Genomic DNA, 18275 nt, shown 5'->3' with positions numbered 1-18275 from the left:
AGGCAGGCCCAACGTGGCACATGGTCCTTCACAGTACCTTTTCTGTTCAAAATAACAAAATAATTACCATTTTAATTAAGAAGATGAAGTGACTGTTTTTATATATCCTTAGTCTAATATTAGCAAGTTAAAATTTGTTACACTTTTTCAAAACAGTGCTTGTGTTTATTTTTCAATGATATATACTTATTGTCTTATTTATGCCATTTTTTTTTTTCTTTTCTTAAGAGACGAAGTTTTGCTTTGTCCCCCAGGCTGGAGTGCAGTGACACAAACATAGCTCACTGCAGCCTCAAACTCCTGGGGTCAAGCAATCCTCCCACCTCAGCCTCCCTGTAGCTGGGACTACAACATGCCACCATGCCTGGCTAAATTTACGCCACTTCTTGAGTGGAAATATCAACTTATTTTAAAATATTAATTTACCTCTTAAATAATATTAGACTCATTGCATTTTATATTAGATCTATTTTAAATTTATTTTTTCTTTGTGATAACATTAAATCACTAACCTTAACTACATATTCTAATATGCTTTTATACAAACGACATCCAAAAAACGTCTATCCATTATTTGCTCTAGTTCCCCAGAATTTTCCCTTTGATTTTGTCACATATATATGTTTAACATATAAAATGGACCCAGAGAAAGTATTATTTAGAACAAAAAACTAAACCTATCAGCTCCCAGCTTGCAGAAGTCTGATCAATAGGAATACATTTCTATATTATCCCCTTCCACTTACTGAGGTGGAAGTTCCCAGGAAACTGAATTTTTCAAGTTCCTACCTATTCATCAGTCCTCCAGAAAGAGATCTAGATTGGAGGATGCTTTGTTTAGTACAACATGGTAATGAATCTCTTAATTTACAAAAACATGTCCAAAAGAATCCAATAGAGAATAAAGAGCCCAATTTGTCTACTGTATAAAGCAAGGAAAATTCTGAATTTCAGAGGCAACCCTAGGGAGAAGTGACAGCCCAGGGGCAAAGAGAAGAGATTCAGAAGGGTGGGCAGTATTCTAGAGTGAGTGAAGAAAAGTAGGCAGGCAGTCAGAAGCAGTGGGAAAGGACATGAGGAGGGCCTACAGGGATGGCCAAGGAACTCCTAGATATCAATACCTAATATTCCTTATTTAAGTTGTGGGCTCCATGTTATGGATTAAAGCATATAAATAGATAGGAAAGCTATCAGCATTCTAACATTGGAAGGAAGAGTGGAAGAGGAGAACCCAGCAAGAAAGATTGAGAAGAAAGGATTAGAGAGGTGGGATGAAAAGCAGAAGCCTGTGAGATGTTCTGGAGGGTGGGGGGAGGCAAGTGATCCCTCAAGTTCTTGGACTTAAATACCATCTATGCACTGATAACTGTAGGGGAAGAAAAACATTTCCCTATCCTGTTAGGTTCTATACCTGAGGCCTATGAATTAAACTGACAAAAGACAGATTAACAGAAGAAAAGCATACCAATTTTACTTGATGTTAATATTTTTACCATTCATGAAGGCTTCATGGAAAATAAGTGAAAAATCAAAGAAGTGGTTAGACTTCGGGGCTTATATGCCATCTTAATGAAGGGTGATAAATTGAGGAGAAGTAACTAAAGAAAGAAAAGGGGGTTTGGGCTTATAGAGGTGGCAAACTGTGAGAAGGTAAAAATACAGGGGAAACTAATGGTAGATAAGGATGACAGTAAGGTTTCTTTGTGCAGACTCATCTTGGTGCTGTCTCCATTTCTGGTGATAAGGGGTGTTTTCCTTGTCTTGGTATGGGAGAAGAATGGGGACACCTTTGTGAGAATTTATGCTGTTTTAGGCAGATAAGGACAGAGAGCTCTTGCTGTGTCTGATTTTCTCAATTGCCTTCAGATCAAAATTATCCTTATGCCAAAGTGGCATATTTGGGGGTGACATATTCTGATTCCATTCAACTCCCAAATTTATACCTCCAGCCAAGACTTCTCCCTGAACTTTACTTCTCATATAGTTGGCTGTGCAACCCACATTTCCTCTTGGATGTCCATTAGGCTTGTTCACATTAACACACCAAAAACCAAATTTCTATATTCTCATGCCAAACTTCTTTCATTCTTATGTTTCTCATTTTAGTAAGTTACAATTCCATTCTTCTGGTTGGTAAAACCAAAAATCTTGGAGTTATCCTTGATTCCTCTCTTTCCCTCATATTCAGAATCTCATTGACTCTACCTTCAAAATATAACCAGAATCTAAGACATCCCACTGCCTCTATAGCAAACACCCAAGTCTAAGCCACCATCATCTCTCACCTGTTTGCCACAATAATCTACTAAATTCCCACTTCTATCCCTGTATCTCCTCTCACAGTCTATTCACAACACAGCAATCAGGATCCTTTCTAAATAGAAGTCATTTTAAGCCATTCTTCTAACCCTAATCCATCGTGGCACACCCTCTGAAGCCCTCATTTTATGGCCTACAAAACCCTATACAATCTAGCTCCATTTCCCTCTGATCTTATCCCCTACTCCCCTTCCTCTACTGAATCTGCTTCAGCTACTGACCTCCATACTATTTATTCCTCAAACACACCTGCACTCTCCCACCTCTGGACTTTCGTAAATGCCCTTCACTCCACTTTAAGTACGGTTTCCTAGGATACCCACTGGACTTGCTCCCTCTTCTCCTTCATGCCTTTTTTAGTCAAAGTGAATCTCCTCAAAGAGGACTGCCCTGACCATTTAACTTACAATTACACCCTCCTTCCCACTGCAAGCAGTCCCTTTACCCTGCTTTGTTTCTCTCCTAAGGCTTTTAACATATATTGGGCCCTCCCTATCTGAGGGTCCACATCTGCTGATTCAACCGATTGAAAATACTTGGGGAAAAAAACTAACAGAAAATAACAATACCACAATAAAAATAATACAAATTTTAAAGTTATATAGTATAAAAACTATTTACATAGCATTTACATTGTATTAGGTACTATAAGTAATCTAGAGATGATCTAAAGTATACAGGAGAATGTGCATAGGTTATATGCAAATACTGTATCATTTTATATGAGGAACTTAAGCATCTGCAGATTTAAGCATCAAAAATCTAGAACTAATCCTGATTTACTCACTGTCATTCACTGTTCCAGGTTTTTGACAGGGGTCCTGCAAGTAATCCCCAGCCGATACTGATGGACAATTGTACCATATAATCTGCTTTCTTGTGTTTTACAGTCTGTTCTCTTCTTCCCAAAATATAAGCTCCACAAGGGCAAGATGTTTGCCTCCTGAACACTAGTATATCCTCAGTGTCTAGAACGTGGACTGGCACATAATAAGCCCTCAGTAAACATTTGTTTAATAAATGAATAAATATAACTCATTTCCTCAAAAACCTCCAGTAAAGTCTCTTGTAACTAATAGTTTTGCTTTGGCAAAAGAAAACAGGGGCCAAGTGTGGTGGCTCATGCCTGTAGTCACAGCACTTTGAGAGGCTGAGGCAGGCAGACTGCTTGAGCCCAGGAGTTAGAAACCAGCCTGGGCAACATGGAGAAACCCGTCTTTACAAAAAATTTAAAAATTTAGGTGGGCGTGTTGGCACGACCTGTGGTCCCAGCTATTCAGGAGGCTGAAGTGGGAGAATCCCTTGAACCCGGGAGGCGGAGGTTGCAGTGAGCCAAAATTGCACCACTGCATTCCTACCTAGGCGACAGAGCAAGAAACTGTCTTCAGCAACAACAACAACAACAACAAAATCCTCGTTTGGGAGAGAAATAACAGTCAAAAAATAAGAGTAAAATTGCAAATTCAAAACCAAGTTGGAACTAGAAATGGCTAGAAGAAACTCCTTACTACCACCATCAATGATACAGATGGTGTGCTGGGAAGATGATTTGAGCTATTTTTATATAAATATTAAATGGAAAGGAGACTGAAAATTTGACCCAGAAATCTGAGGTTATATGTGTGAACATTAGCCATCATTCATGCTGCTATACACAATGAGGAGTCATGGAAGGATTTTTAACAAAGGAATAGAAGGTCTGGCGTGTAAAGAGCATAGAAGTGAGAAGAACAATTAGGAGGCCATTGCAATACTAGTTCACATAGGTAATGATGAAGATTTGAACAAGGCAATGGCATTGGGAATGATGAGGGAGGGAAAAATTCCAAACACCTCAGCTGTAGAATCAACAGGATTGGTGACTGACTGGCAGAAAGGCATGGTTGGGATACTTCCAAGGTTTCTAGCATTAGTATTTGAGTGAACACCGATGCGGTTATTTGGGTTTTATAATAAAAGAGGCAGGTTTTGCTGGGGAAATGGTGATTTTTAGTTGGACATCCAGTGGAAATATCCAGAAGAAATCTGGAATTAAACAGAATGCACAAATAGAAGAGACAAGAGGAAGGTGAACATATAAAAACGATGGCCAGGAACATTTGAGAATTGGGTAAAAGGAGAGAAGCCAACGAGAAATCGGAAAGAAGTTGATATACATGCCAAAGAAGGAAAAGAAGAACAGTCAACATTGTCAAATACTGAGTAAGATGCTAGCTGAGAGAAGGTAAAATAATTCTTACTGGATGGTGGAGGTAAATTGTTGTAGTCTTAAGGAGTGAATGATGGTGAGAACAAGAGGACACTAAATTAAAGCTCTGCTGAAGAAAATAGTAAGGCAGTAACTTGAGGGTGAGTCAATGTCCATAAAGGATTTTTATTTCCCACCATAGTCCTAACCTAACATTTGAGATCTATCTAGTAGGCACTCAATACCTACTGAATGCAATAATATTTTCATTTATAGACCAGGTCTATATAAAATGGTCCAGTGTTCTCCACATAAAACAGCACAAAACAGATTGATCATTCTAGGTGGTTAGAGGGATTGAAGGAAATAAAGACATTTCATTTTCTGTATCATGTTTTGGGTTAATTGGCAAGAATAATTACTTCTTTCTCACCCCATCTCTGACTATACACACACCCAAATTATAGATTATAGAGGAGAAAGGAATTAAATGACTCCCTTGAGACCAGAACTGCATAGTCCAAAAGAAAAAAATTTCAGTAATCTTACTTTATTAAAAAATTAGGCATCAAGATGCTGCAATTTGCCTTACTTACACATTTAATTGCTCTTATGGGAAACCTGGAAAAAATGTTTAATGGTATAATAAACGTTTACAACCTAACATTAAATGAAAAAAGCAGCTGCCATATTGCATATGATCTCAATTTGGGAAACAGGAAAAAATACAAATACAAACACACATGCACGCACACACAAAGTCGGAATAAATACTGTAAGAAAATAAACTGAACGGTCACAATGGCTCACGCCTATAGCTCCAGTTACTTAGGAGACAGAGACGGGTGGATTGTTTGAGCCCAGGAGTTCAAGACCGGCCTCGTAAACATAAGAAAACTCCATCGCCACAAAAAAAAGTAAAAATTAGCCAGGTGTGGTGGTGCATGCCTGTAGTCCCAGCTACTCAGGAGGCTGAAGACGGAGATCAGTTGAGAAGAGGAGTTCGGTGATGCAGTGAGCCGGGATTGAGCCACTGCACTCCAGCTTGGGCAATACAGAGCAAGACTCAGTCTCAAAAAAAAAAAAAAAAAAAGAAAAAGAAAAAAAGAACATCTTTCTTTTCTGAATTTTCCCAATTTTCTACAATTAAAAACGCTTTAAAGATTTCCATAAAGTCAGTCATGGGAATTTCTATCTAAGCACTTATCAGCAATTTAAGCTCCTTGTCTTTTGATCTAGGTGGCTCCAAAATAACAATAAAGGCTACAGTAATTGAAATTCACCAGACCTGAAATAGACTGCAGACTTCTTCCTTCCCACCTTCTTAGAATCTTTGTCCTATTCATCTTCCTTACGCTTCCCTGGGTTCTCTTACTTCTGGATTCTAACGGTGAGTTGTGAGAAGCAACGCGGAAAACGGAATGGAGACTCCAGCTTGTTTTAAACGAGCTGTATTACCCCGCACAGTGCAGGGGAAAAGATAATTGGCTCAGGTCTTGGCTCTGCCATCTACCACCTGTGGAGCCTTAGACAAGTCAGTTCGTATCTCTGCCACTCAACGGTCTCGGTCGTGTCATCTTTTACCTGGAATGTCATGAAAGATACAGTACATTGCAGGAACTGCCTCAGGTAAAGAATTCTAGGATTCGGTAGGTCTCAGTCGATCCCTCTGAGAAAGGCCGCACCCTAAACGCACAGTCTCTGACTCTGAGGGGGTGGGGTCGGGGAAACTGCATTTTAATAGCTTCTCAGGTGATTCAGATGTTCAGTCAGGTTTGAGAAACCAAGTCTCTTCCCAGCCCTCCTGTTCTTTGATCCACTTCTCTGCTTCCCCCAGGTCCTAACGATTCTCCAGTTCCCGCACAACAGGAGCGGAGGGAAGAGGGCAGAGAAAGCACCGCCAAGGACCGCATGCCCAGCCGGCCGGCCGACCTCCTCACTCCCCACTCCCGGGGCGCCAGGCGGCGGGTTACATAACGGGCCTCGGGGCGCGCTCTCGCGAGGTTTCCACCGCCCCCCTCCTCGTTCCACGTCAGAGGGAACCGGGCGGAACGGCCAACATGGCGGAACGCAGGAGACACAAGAAGCGGATCCAGGTAGCAAAGCCGAGCTCTGGGCAGGGGGCTTCAGCGCGATGGAAAGTGGAAGGAGCGGGGAAAGCCCCCTAAAAGGGCGAGCGAAAGCAAGGGCGAGGTGGGGTGGGGTGGAGTTCCGCCGCGAGGCAGCTGGCTGCAGACTGCGTCGTTGTGAGGGGCCTGGGGCGGGGGGGTGGTGTTGGCGACGGCGGAGACAGAGACAGAGGTGGTGGTGGAGCAGCAGGGTAAGGAGGGAGGCGCAGCGCTCGGAATCCGGCTGCGGGGGCGCGGCTGTGGGCTCGGAGTTCCTGTGGTCGCGCCGTCCCGGGCCTGACCTGGGAGGTCAGCCTCCTCCGGGGCGCAGACATTGACCCTTCCCGGGGCTCCTCCCCTGCCTTCACCCCATCCTCTGGCCTTAGCTGTCCTGAAATTAAGGCCACGGTAATTGGGGTAGCAGGAGGCGGCGGACTGACCTAAAGCAGCTGGTCCTTTGTGCGCATAGACCGTAAGGGAGAATGATCTGGACTTAGATGCCTCGGGGCCTAGGCAGCGATCTGCTCATCCAGATGTTCAGTTGCGTTGCTCTTCTTTCCCCTCAATATTATTAACTTAATAGTCCACTTGAAGCTTGCCAGCTTTTTTCCAGGCGACGTGGTGTAAACAACCACAACCTCGTTGGTGCTGCAACGAGCTGGTGGCGCCCAGAAACCCTTCACATGCCAGTGTGTCATCCTCGTAGTAACCTACATAACATCCCTGCCTCACTCCACATGCATGTCATTTGTGCATTTCCTCCTTGCGATTTTCCCTGGTTCTTGTTCTTTGCCAAGAAGATTAATTATGTAGAACATCTTGGACTCAGGATATTTATTAGTCGTCTCATCAGCTGATGTGCTGAGAAACCTTCATAAGGCCTCATAAATTGATCACATGTAGTAAATTGTTGCTATAATCATAAATTGTTACACTCATCATTGCCTTTCTGTTCCCGTTTCATTGCTTAGAATGATTTTTTCTTTCTTCCATTTTATCCCGTCTTTTTGTTTTTTTTTTTTCAAGTTTATCGATTTATTGGCCTACACTACAGGTGTTTTGAGCTATACAAGTTAAAATTCTTCTGGAAACTTTTTAAGTGCTGTGAAAAAGACACACATGATCAATAAATTTGGAATTTTGGAATTTGGCAGAAATAAAGTAGTTCCGAATAGGGTACGGAAGGGAATTAGAAACAGGCAGATTTCAAGTTCAGACAGATCAGACTAGGTCTTAAGATCAGTAGAAGTTTCTAATTATACTGTTCTTAATCTTTCAAGAGTTAGTGTTATTCCTCTGACGTGGGCATACAATATTTTATTAGATTGTGTATTGAAATTGTCTGTCAGATTTGTACTTACAGAACTTCTTAGATTTACACTTGACAGTACAATTTTATGCCCTTCAATACACATTGTTTTACAATTCCAGTTGCTTTTTAAGATTGTTGTAAGGGTTATATAATTCACCTTTTGAATAGCTGCTCTTATTTTAGTTGTGGTCTTATATTAAACAGAGGCTGTGGAGTAATGTGACAGTGGCAGAGAGCTCAAACTTGAGCCAGACTGCCTGTTTGTACCCCAGCTCCACCAATTATTGGCTGAGTAACTTTGAGCAAGTTAATTTTTACCTCACTTTCTGCATGTGTAAGAAAGGATATTTACCTCAAAAAAAAAGAAAGAAAAAAGAAAAACTTTAAGGTTGCTGTGAAAATAATAGGTGAGTCCACTTATTTATTAAAAGTTATTAAAAGTATTTGGCACATAACCCCTCCCTTCTATTCTACTCCTTACCCAGGATGAAGGATTTAGATTGGATTGTTATTTTGTTTTTTGTTAAGTACTCTTTGATATACTGAAGAAAGATTAGCAACCCTCTATTCAGTAAATAAACTGTTAGGTTGGGAGTTATGTAGAGTATAGCTGTTTACTTTCTATTATTTGAGGATCAATTATTAAAAACCTACTTGGCATACACAAAAGTAAGTGACATTTATTTTTCTGTCCTTGAAATTTTCTACATGGCTGTGTAAAATGTTTGTGAGAGATCTTAGAGTACTGCTTTTATGCAGCCTAACACACTTATGAAAATATACTAGCCTAGAAAATACCTCAGTTTTATCATTCCAGATAATCAGAAGCTCTATAATCACTTGTGATAAAAAGATCAGATGTAATGAAAAGTTAAGAGTTTAACTTACAAAAAAGATCCTGTTGTGGAATTTTTAGGCAAAAAAGTCTGTAATATCAGCTGAGTTCTGTCATTTGTTGCTTGGTGTTTTATGTTCAGAAAGATGTTTACGTTTAGTGATTCATTGATCTTTAATTGTAGTTTGCACATTGGGGAGAAATGTTTGATACAAACAGATAAGTTCAGGGTTTAAAAAAAAAGTAGCTAATTTGCTTTTTCTGTGTAATTCAGTGTAATTTCAGATTCTTGTGTCCCACTGAAGTTTCTAGCAAGAGGACTGTTGTCACATTTCCTTCTTGGACTCACATTACTGGTCACTGAAAACCAGAAGTGAGCTACATGTACTCATACAGTAACTACATATAGATGAACAATGTGCTGCTGCATACCAGTAGTTGATTTACAATCCTGGTATCAAGAAATTTTAGAGGGCCGGGCGCGGTGGCTCAAGCCTGTAATCCCAGCACTTTGGGAGGCCGAGACGGGTGGATCACGAGGTCAGGAGATCGAGACCATCCTGGTCTACACGGTGAAACCCCGTCTCTACTAAAAATACAAAAAACTAGCCGGGCGAGGAGGCGGGCGCCTGTAGTCCCAGCTACTCGGGAGGCTGAGGCAGGAGAATGGCGTGAACCCGGGAGGCGGAGCTTGTAGTGAGCCGAGATCGCGCCACTGCACTCCAGCCTGGGCGACAGAGCGAGAAAAAAAAAAAAAAAAAAAAAAAAGAAATTTTAGAGTTTAAAAGGATCTAGTAGGGTTTGTTTGGAAGCCTTTTTCATGAATTCAGTCTTACATGAAGGCAGAGTGGTGATCCTACAGCTTACTGATCTTAACCCAACACCGTCGTTTTTCAGATAAACTGAGGTCCAGTGAGGTTTTGTGACTTAATCCAGGATCATCAATCAAGACAGTAAAACCAGATTTAGACCAGGTCTTCTGATTCCCAACTGAATACTCTTTCCATGTCACAATAGATAAAAAATAAGTTGCTCTGAAATACTTTAATCCTGACTTCTTTATTATTGAATTGTACAACGTAAAGACTTAACATGACTTGTCCTTGCTAAAGAGAATCGTCCCATTCAGTATTCTGCTTATATGTAAAGTATCCAGTTGAGTTTTGAGACATTTAAATGGCTAATTCTTAGAACTTTTATAACCCTCCATTAGTTATTGTTGTTGCACCCATCTGTCTTCCTGGCAAGCAATAAAACCTTAACATATTATGGGCTTATGTGCTTAATTTCAGGACAGGGAAGAAAAGAGAAAATTTAGGACTATATAGCCAGCTATACAGGTCTGATGTCTGACTCCGAATATTCTGAAGAGAAGGAACTCAGGAAGTCAGTCCTAAATCAGAAAACTCCCCCCAAAGACTTAATGGTTTTGCAGTTTAACAAACCAATTGCTAGGGAAAGAATACAATAGAAGGGAGTTGGAGCTATTACAGAAGGGCACTGCTGTTGTCTAGATACTCTTGTACAGCTTTATTTGTATAGCACACTGTGTTACTAATGATTAAGGTCCCCTCCATCTTTCAGATTTTATTGTTAAACTACTATTTGCATTTTTCACAAATATTTTATGCTGCTTGAACCAAGCCTTTTTCTTTTTTGCTCAGTTCATGGTTGACAGATCAGCTAAGCTAATTTTTATTGGATGTAGTAATTTTTAAAAGTTCCTCTGTGTCACAAATTCTGTAAGATTGATGTCCGTGGCATATTTACTCTTGATCTTTTATTTTTTTCTCAAAAAGGTTAAATATTGACTAAAATAACTTAGAAATGGCAAACTCTATTTTATCATAGTATTTTAGTGTTGCTGTATTTTAAAGTAAAACATAGTATTTATTAAAGAATTTTATAAGAGTGTTCTAACCAAACTTCCAATTTAAATAATTTTGGATTTTAAGTTACAACACCCAAAGTATTGGTATTGGGTGCAAAGAAAGGAAAAGCGGTCCAGCCTAAATTTATTGACTCTTAGCTTCCTCATTTTAAGACAGTTGTGTTCATTCATTGAACTAAGAAGTTCTCTCCATTCATTTGAAGATTGATGGGTTGGTTTCTCTTTATTAGCGGGTGCTACTATTCCCAAAAGGCCTTCACTTTGTTAGAAGTCTTCTAGGAAAGTTATAAAAATATTCTGTTTACATCAAAAGAAAAAGAGGGGAGGTACTGTGGTCCAACGTATAAACAGAAAGAAGGTAAAACTTTTGTACCCCCTTAGGCCACATCAGGAGAACAGTGAAAGTGAAGACTCCATGCATGTTGGATGTGGTGGCTTGTGCTTATAATCCCAACTATCCGTTCATGTTCTCGTGGTACTCTTTTTTCTTTTCTTTTCTTTTTTTTTTTTTTAAAGAGACAAGGTCTCACTCTGGTGCCCAGGCTGGAATGCAGTGATGGCATCATAGCTCACTAGAGACTCAAACTCCTGGGCTCAAGTGATCCTCTGGCTGCAACCTCCCAACTAGCTGGGGCTACAGGTGTGCACCACCTCACCTAGCTAATTTTTTAAAAGTTTTTGTAGAGATGGAGTATCACTTTGTTACCCAGGCTGGTCTTAAACTCCTGGTCTCAGGCAGCCCACCTCGGCTTCCCAAAGTGGTGGGGATTACCGGGATGAGCCGCTGAGCCCTGCCTCTCATGGTACTCTTCTACAGCAATGGGTCTTCCTGGCTTCAAAGCCCAAGCAATGGTACAAACTATATTGTTGCATTGAAGGTAGTCTACAATATGGATAAGTTATCATAAGTTAATAAATTGCAATACTTTAAGAAAGTATCAATAAACAAGTTAATTCTGTGTCTGGTTGGGAGAGATTATCCAAGTCCGTGTTTTCTCTTCCTTTCATTGCCACTTGGTAGTACCTTTACAAAGGACAGGATGCAGTTTTGGAAGAGTTTGGTGAACTTGAAATTAATTGTTAAAATGAGATTTTTTAATTTTGTGCATACATATCAGATTCCCTATTGCATAATATGTAATTCTCAATTTTTATGTATCCTAATATTTAATCAGATTTTACATTTGATGCCTCTAGCAGCAGTAAGTAGATTAGTATATTTATGTCTGTATTCAGGAATAGTATTATTGTTAGTATGAGTATATATGTAACATGCCTAAATTTGATATGGTCTTTCTCTACAATTACCTTCCTCCCAAATTTCCTTTCTGTTGATAAAGTTAGAAATCTGACATCTTTACCTAGCCATTTTGTTTATCCTTTATCATTGAGTTCTATCTGTTCTACATTTGCAATGTTTCAAATATCTAAATTTCTTTCCCACTTATAATCTGGTATCACACCACAGTTTACTTGGATATTACAGTAGTCATCCATCCGTTTCCCTGCCTTATGCATTTTTTTCCAGTTCATCCTACACACAGCCACCAAAATCATGTCTAAATCATTTTTCTAATTATGTCCTATTCAGAAACTACTAGTGGTCTTTCTCCTGCTTACAGGATAAAGTGGAAATTTCCCCACCTACCTTGATGACTCTTTATTCTACTTTTACACACTTAATCTGCCAATACTTCCTAGCTTGTCTCTACTACAGCCAATTTTGTGTCATTCTCAGCCACAATATTTATGGCTTTTCAATCAGTTTACCCAAAACTGGTTCATCTTTCAAAATTTAGCTTCCTCTTCCAGTGTTCCTGTCCACATTGATAATCTCACTCCTACTTTGTGTGCTTTTACTTTGTTGCCAAGGCTGGAGTGCAGTGGCATGATCTTGGTTCACTGCAGCCTCAACCTCCCAGGGCTCAGATGGTCTTCCTACCTCAGCCTCCTGAGTAGCTGGAACGACACATGTGCACCACCTTTTTCTTTTTTTCTTTTTTTCTTTTTTTTTAGTAGAGAAGGAGTTTCACCATGTTGCCCAGGCTGGTCTCAAGCCTGGTCTTCTGGGCTCAAGCAGTCTGCCTGCCTCAGCCTCCCGAGTACTGGGATTACAGGCATGAGCCACCCAACCCATCCTGCTTTGTGTATTTCAAAAATATTTTTTCTGCCTCTCTTTTCATGAAATAATAATTACTGCTTCTAATAGTTATGTAATAGAGTGTACATATCATGTCTTGCAAATCTTTGCTGTTAACTGTAGCATCCAAAGATGATAGGGTAAGTACTCTGTAAGTCCGAAAGAACAGGTCACGTTTATTCAGACTTCTCCCCCACAATTTTTAATCAAGCACCTCCCAGTAACAAGTTATTTAATTAGATCAGCTTTAAGTTGACAACAGATGTATCAGATGAGGAAAAAATTGAGCACGTGTGATGTGATTATATAATAGAATTGGTTTTTATAAACCATTTATAGTAGTATTTTCAACTTTTATAGTATTACTTTTTCAGATGTATGGATATATAGAATATTATTTACTAATTGAGGCTCTGCAAAGTGTAGTGTATTTTACAAACAGAATTAAATATTACCATTTAATATACCTGATACCAACATATATTAATATATTTTAGTATGGTTTCAAAAATTTTAATGAGGAATTTTTGCCTTTTATTATATCAGAAAGTATATTTTGTAGTCAGACCTCAAATAAATCGTTATGAATCTTGTAGATGTTCCTGAACTTGGAGTGTTAAATTTTTAATTTGCCATTTTTTAAGATTCTACTTTTTGGCTGGGTGTGGTGGCTCATGCCTATAATCGTGGCACTTTGGGAGGCTGAGGCATGCAGATCACCTACGTCAGGAATTCGAGACCAGCCTGGCCAACATGGTAAAATCCCATCTCTACAAAAAATTAGCCAGATATGGTGGTGGGCACCTGTAATCCCAGCTACTCGGGAGGCTAAGGCACGAGAATCACTTGAACCCAGGAGGTGGAAGTTGCAGTGAGCTGAGATAGCACCATTGTACTCCAGCCTGGGCGACAGAGCAAGACTGTGTCTCAAAAAAACCAAACAAACAAAAAAAGAAGATTCTACTTTTTGTGATACATATTTTCATATATAAAAGTTTTAATTTCATAAATACTTGATTTTTACAGTAGTCTTCTTTTGGGTTGAGTGGTTTGGGCTTTTAATTTTTATTTCCACAAATAGCCCACAGCTGGTAGTTGCAGACTGTAGAAATTGTACACCTGGTATGATCTTACACAGGTAATTGGCTACTGGAAGTAGAGGACTTGGGAAAGACAAAAGAAGAAATGGGAGAAGTAGCTGCCAAGAGACTTAGTAACCAAAACACAAACCTCCACTTCATCTAACACATTATTCCTTTTTGGGATAAAATTAAAGGTTTGTTGATTGTTCTTTATTTTCCTCAAACGTAACTGAATTCAGATTTATCTTAACTTTGGAAAAACCTGACATAGATAAGTTGGATAGATTCTTTTTTCTATTTTGCATCATTAGATTTTTTTCACTTGAAACAACTGTGTTTAGCATTAATTCTTGGCATCTTAGATTCTTGCCAGATAATTTTTTACTATTATTTGGCATTTTATTCTTTAAAGAAGCAGACCTTCCTGAAATCATTCACATTTAGATTATATGTTGCTGGAAATATTGAGTGTTCTGTGTATTATGCTTAAGCGTGTAATTAAAGACAGTAATTAAGAACAGTGCATTTGTTTCAGTAGCTTACAGCAATAAGACAACTTTTGAAAGTTTATATATAAGATGTATACAAAGATAGACAGCCTTCATTGTCTTCAGTACGTGAGCAGGGAAAATAAGTTCACAGGAGGAATTGTCAAAGAACTTCAGAATGAAAGGGAATACAGGGAAGATAGGGAATGAGAAACAATAAAGAAAATAATAGAAAATTTGGGAAAAGGTACAGAAGAAAGAAAGCAGAGAAGGACTAAAACAGCCTTTCCAAAATGACTCTTTGTCAGTGCACTTCTGTTAATCACATGAGATAGTAATATCTCTTTTAGCATTTTTTGTTTTTGCCTCATCCTTACTGGAGAAGAGGAGAAAGACAGTCCCAGGAGTGTCTGGTATCTGCAACCACAGTGGGAAAGCAAAGAGAATACAAATTGTCATTGTCTCAGTAGTTCTTATGGCTACCACACTGGGGCAGCTGTCATTGATTAATTTGAGAACTCCTCCTGCGATCTGTTGTCCATTGTTCAGGGTACCTATCTTTGGCTGTTATTTTAACATTTATTTATGACATTTGTTTCTACTTACTTTGACATTTGGGTACTCACTACTGGCAACATCTTATCTTTTTAATTACTGCCTTGTGGCTTATAAAAAGAGACTATAGGCCAGCAGCGGTGGCTCATGCCTGTAATCCCAGCACTTTGGGACGCTGAGGCCAGCAGATCACTTGAGGTCAGAAGTTCAAGGTCACCCTGGCCAACATGGCGAAACCCTGTCACTACTAAAACTACAAAAATTAGGTGGGCATGGTGGCAGGCACCTGTAATCCCAGCTTACTCAGGAGGCTGAGGCGGGAGAATCGCTTGAACTCAGGAGGCAGAGGTTGCAGTGAGCTTAGATCGCACCACTGCACTCCAGCCTGGGCGACAGAGTGAGACTCCATCTCAAAAAAAAAAAAAAAGACCATATAAGAATGAAAGTGAGCTGGTACAAAGTAGTTATCATTGTGGAAAAAACAACTCAAATGCCTCATAGTCGAAGCCGAGAAGCAGAAAGGCTTTGCCTCTATCAACTTATATTTGAAAAATGTAGTTTCTTTAAATCTCCATTTTGTCTTTTGAACACATTATCAGTTCTGCTCCAGGGAAAGCTTGAAAGCAAAGCCTGTACTCCACTTGAAAAGATTCATAAAATAGATTTGTAAATTATTCTTCAGCGCATGGATTTCTCAAGTAAATGATTATACTAAATTAATATTCATATGTTGCAGGAAGTTGGCGAACCATCTAAAGAAGAGAAGGCTGTGGCCAAGTATCTTCGATTCAACTGTCCAACAAAGTCCACCAATATGATGGGTCACCGGGTTGATTATTTTATTGGTAGGATTATATCAGTAAAATCATATTAGTGTACATATCTTGTGAAGTTAACCTACATTTGGGATATGTAGAAGTTTTAAAAGTGCTTTCCAAATGTGATTATTCTGGTGATGGGTATATAGCAGTTGATTATTCTGTTCTTTCCTTTTATGATTGAAAATGTCTATAATAAAAAAAAACATGTTTTCTTTTTTTTTTTTTTTTTTTTTTTTGAGACGGAGTCTCGCTCTATCGCCCAGGCTGGAGTGCAGTGGCCGGATCTCAGCTCACTGCAAGCTCCGCCTCCCGGGTTTACGCCATTCTCCTGCCTCAGCCTCCGGAGTAGCTGGGACTACAGGCGCCTGCCACCTAGCCCGGCTAGTTTTTTGTATTTTTTAGTAGAGACGGGGTTTCACTGTGTTAGCCAGGATGGTCTCGATCTCCTGACCTCGTGATCCGCCTGTCTCGGCCTCCCAAAGTGCTGGGATTACAGGCTTGAGCCACCGCGCCCGGCCAAAAAAAACATGTTTTCTAATAACAATTGTTGGAAATTTTTTTAAATAGGATTTATTTTCAGTGTTTTAAAATACTACCTTTTGTTTAGATAGTATGTGTACTTGGAACTAAGAGCTTTGGCTTTTTTCCCCCGAACAATGTCATTATAAGCTGATGTCATTTATAACACCAGAGCTTCTAAGTAGGGGTTGAGTTTGCCTTTCTCATCAATTAAAAGTGAATTGCAGCTGGGTGTCGTGGCTCACACCTATAGTCCCAACACTTTGGGAAGCCAAGGCAAGAGGATTACTTGAGGCCAGGAGTTCAAGACCAGCCAATGCAACACAGTGAGACCCCATCTCTACAAAAAAAAATTAGATGAGTGTGATGGCATATGCCTCTGAAGTGAGAGGATGGCTTGAGCCCAGGAGTTAGAGGCTGCAGTTAACTATGATCCCACCACTGAACTCCAGCCTGGGTAACAGAGCAAGAACCTGTCTCTTAGAAGAAAAAAAAAAACTAAATTGCCAGTAGAGAAGAAAATTCCTTTATCGTCTCTCTCTTTAGTGTTATTAATGATTTGACATTCATTACAACTTTAAAAAAGTAGATGTGCTAATCTCTTCAGATAGTATGTGTAGCTGTTTCTTGTGACAGCAGTAGATTGTTGACAGAGCTTCTTCCTCAGTGTATTAGAGTAAAACTTGATGAGAATTTTTATTACTTGCAGGGAGCAGAGAATATTTTGGTTTATCTACATATGCTTGTGATTAATAAGAGTGATAGTTACATACAGATATTTTAAATTTTTGAATATTTCCCCATTAATTTATCTTGCTTTAGTTGATATTTCTGAATGCCATTATTTCCCAACATTACTTTTAAAAGATACTTAATATATTTCACAAGTTGAGGTTTTGGGGAACTATTAATCATGATCATGTTAGATTTAATTTTCTGTTGAGTTTGGTTTTCTTTTTTGTTGCCAGAGTGTTGAAATTTCACTTTGTAAAATATTATTTAGATAGACGTAAATTCCCATGTATACTAAATTTAAAATAATGAATTTTTTCTTCAGCTTCAAAAGCAGTGGATTGTCTTTTGGATTCAAAGTGGGCAAAGGCCAAGAAAGGAGAGGAAGCTTTATTTACAACCAGGGAGTCTGTGGTTGACTACTGTAACAGGTACTGTTTATTTCTTAGTGAAGAATAACATAATAATTTTAAATTTTCTTTGTAGTCCTGAATCTCCTTACATCATTAAATGTAGTGATACTACAACATAACTCAAATATAGTTTTCACATGTAACCTGATTTCTTTAGTACCTTTGGAAATGTGTTTGGTATTAGACTATTATACTTTTAACTGTATATAATTTTTATTTATGTTTTATTACTTTTATATATTTGTGAGCCCTACTGAAGGGTCAGCAACAAAAATCATATACTAGTGCCTACAGTAGAAGAGGAAGTTCTTTCTTTTATAGAGCAAATTGGGGAGTCTTTTTTTCAAAACTTGCAGGAATTCCTATTAGTTGTGTTACCGCTATTTTTTTAGTGCCTGCACTCTGAGCCATAAGCCGCATACCCTTTCCTATTTGGTTCAGTGTTTGCTAATGTAGTATTTCTTCTAAAATCAAGGCAGCTGCAACATCTACCTTGTCTTTTTCTGAGAATTTCAAGATGAAATACAGCTAATTCAGTAATGTATCATATATTTTTCGTAATAGATTTTTTTCTGTTTTGAAAAAACTTTTGATGGTGAGTGGTTTACCTAAAAGATAAAGTCACCTTCCTTTTGGAAAGAAGTATGCTGGTTTTTCTTTCCATTATTTTTTTTTTCTTGGTTTACTTAATACTAAGCATTTTCTTAATATATGTTAACTAAATTTTGTTTTCATAACACTAAAGCTTATCTTTGGGGATTTTAGATTATTTAATGTGTACTAATATTTTATTTAATGGCACCTAAAGTATCAGCCACCTAAGAACCCTCTTAAAAACCACTATTTCACCACCTGGTTTCTTAAGCTGTCAA

At 38.9% G+C, this 18275-nt stretch overlaps 1 protein-coding gene across 2 annotated transcripts in view; it reads left to right on the top strand.

Moving 5' to 3' along the window:
• Window positions 1-6514: 6514 nt before the first annotated feature.
• Window positions 6515-18275, top strand: part of SEC62 (SEC62 homolog (S. cerevisiae)) — a 28716-nt gene continuing 16955 nt past the window's right edge. For both annotated transcript variants that reach the window (XM_011949009.1, XM_011949008.1), the window contains exons 1-3: window positions 6515-6603; window positions 15655-15763; window positions 17316-17421. In XM_011949009.1, coding sequence (XP_011804399.1) covers window positions 6568-6603; window positions 15655-15763; window positions 17316-17421 — 251 coding nt within the window. In that variant the 5' untranslated portion in view covers window positions 6515-6567. The remainder of the gene's footprint in view (window positions 6604-15654; window positions 15764-17315; window positions 17422-18275) is intronic.

The sequence above is a fragment of the Colobus angolensis genome, unplaced genomic scaffold, assembly GCF_000951035.1.
Source record: "Colobus angolensis palliatus isolate OR3802 unplaced genomic scaffold, Cang.pa_1.0 Scaffold289, whole genome shotgun sequence".
Lineage (NCBI taxonomy): Eukaryota > Metazoa > Chordata > Mammalia > Primates > Cercopithecidae > Colobus > Colobus angolensis.
This window is presented reverse-complemented; position numbering and strand designations above follow the sequence as displayed.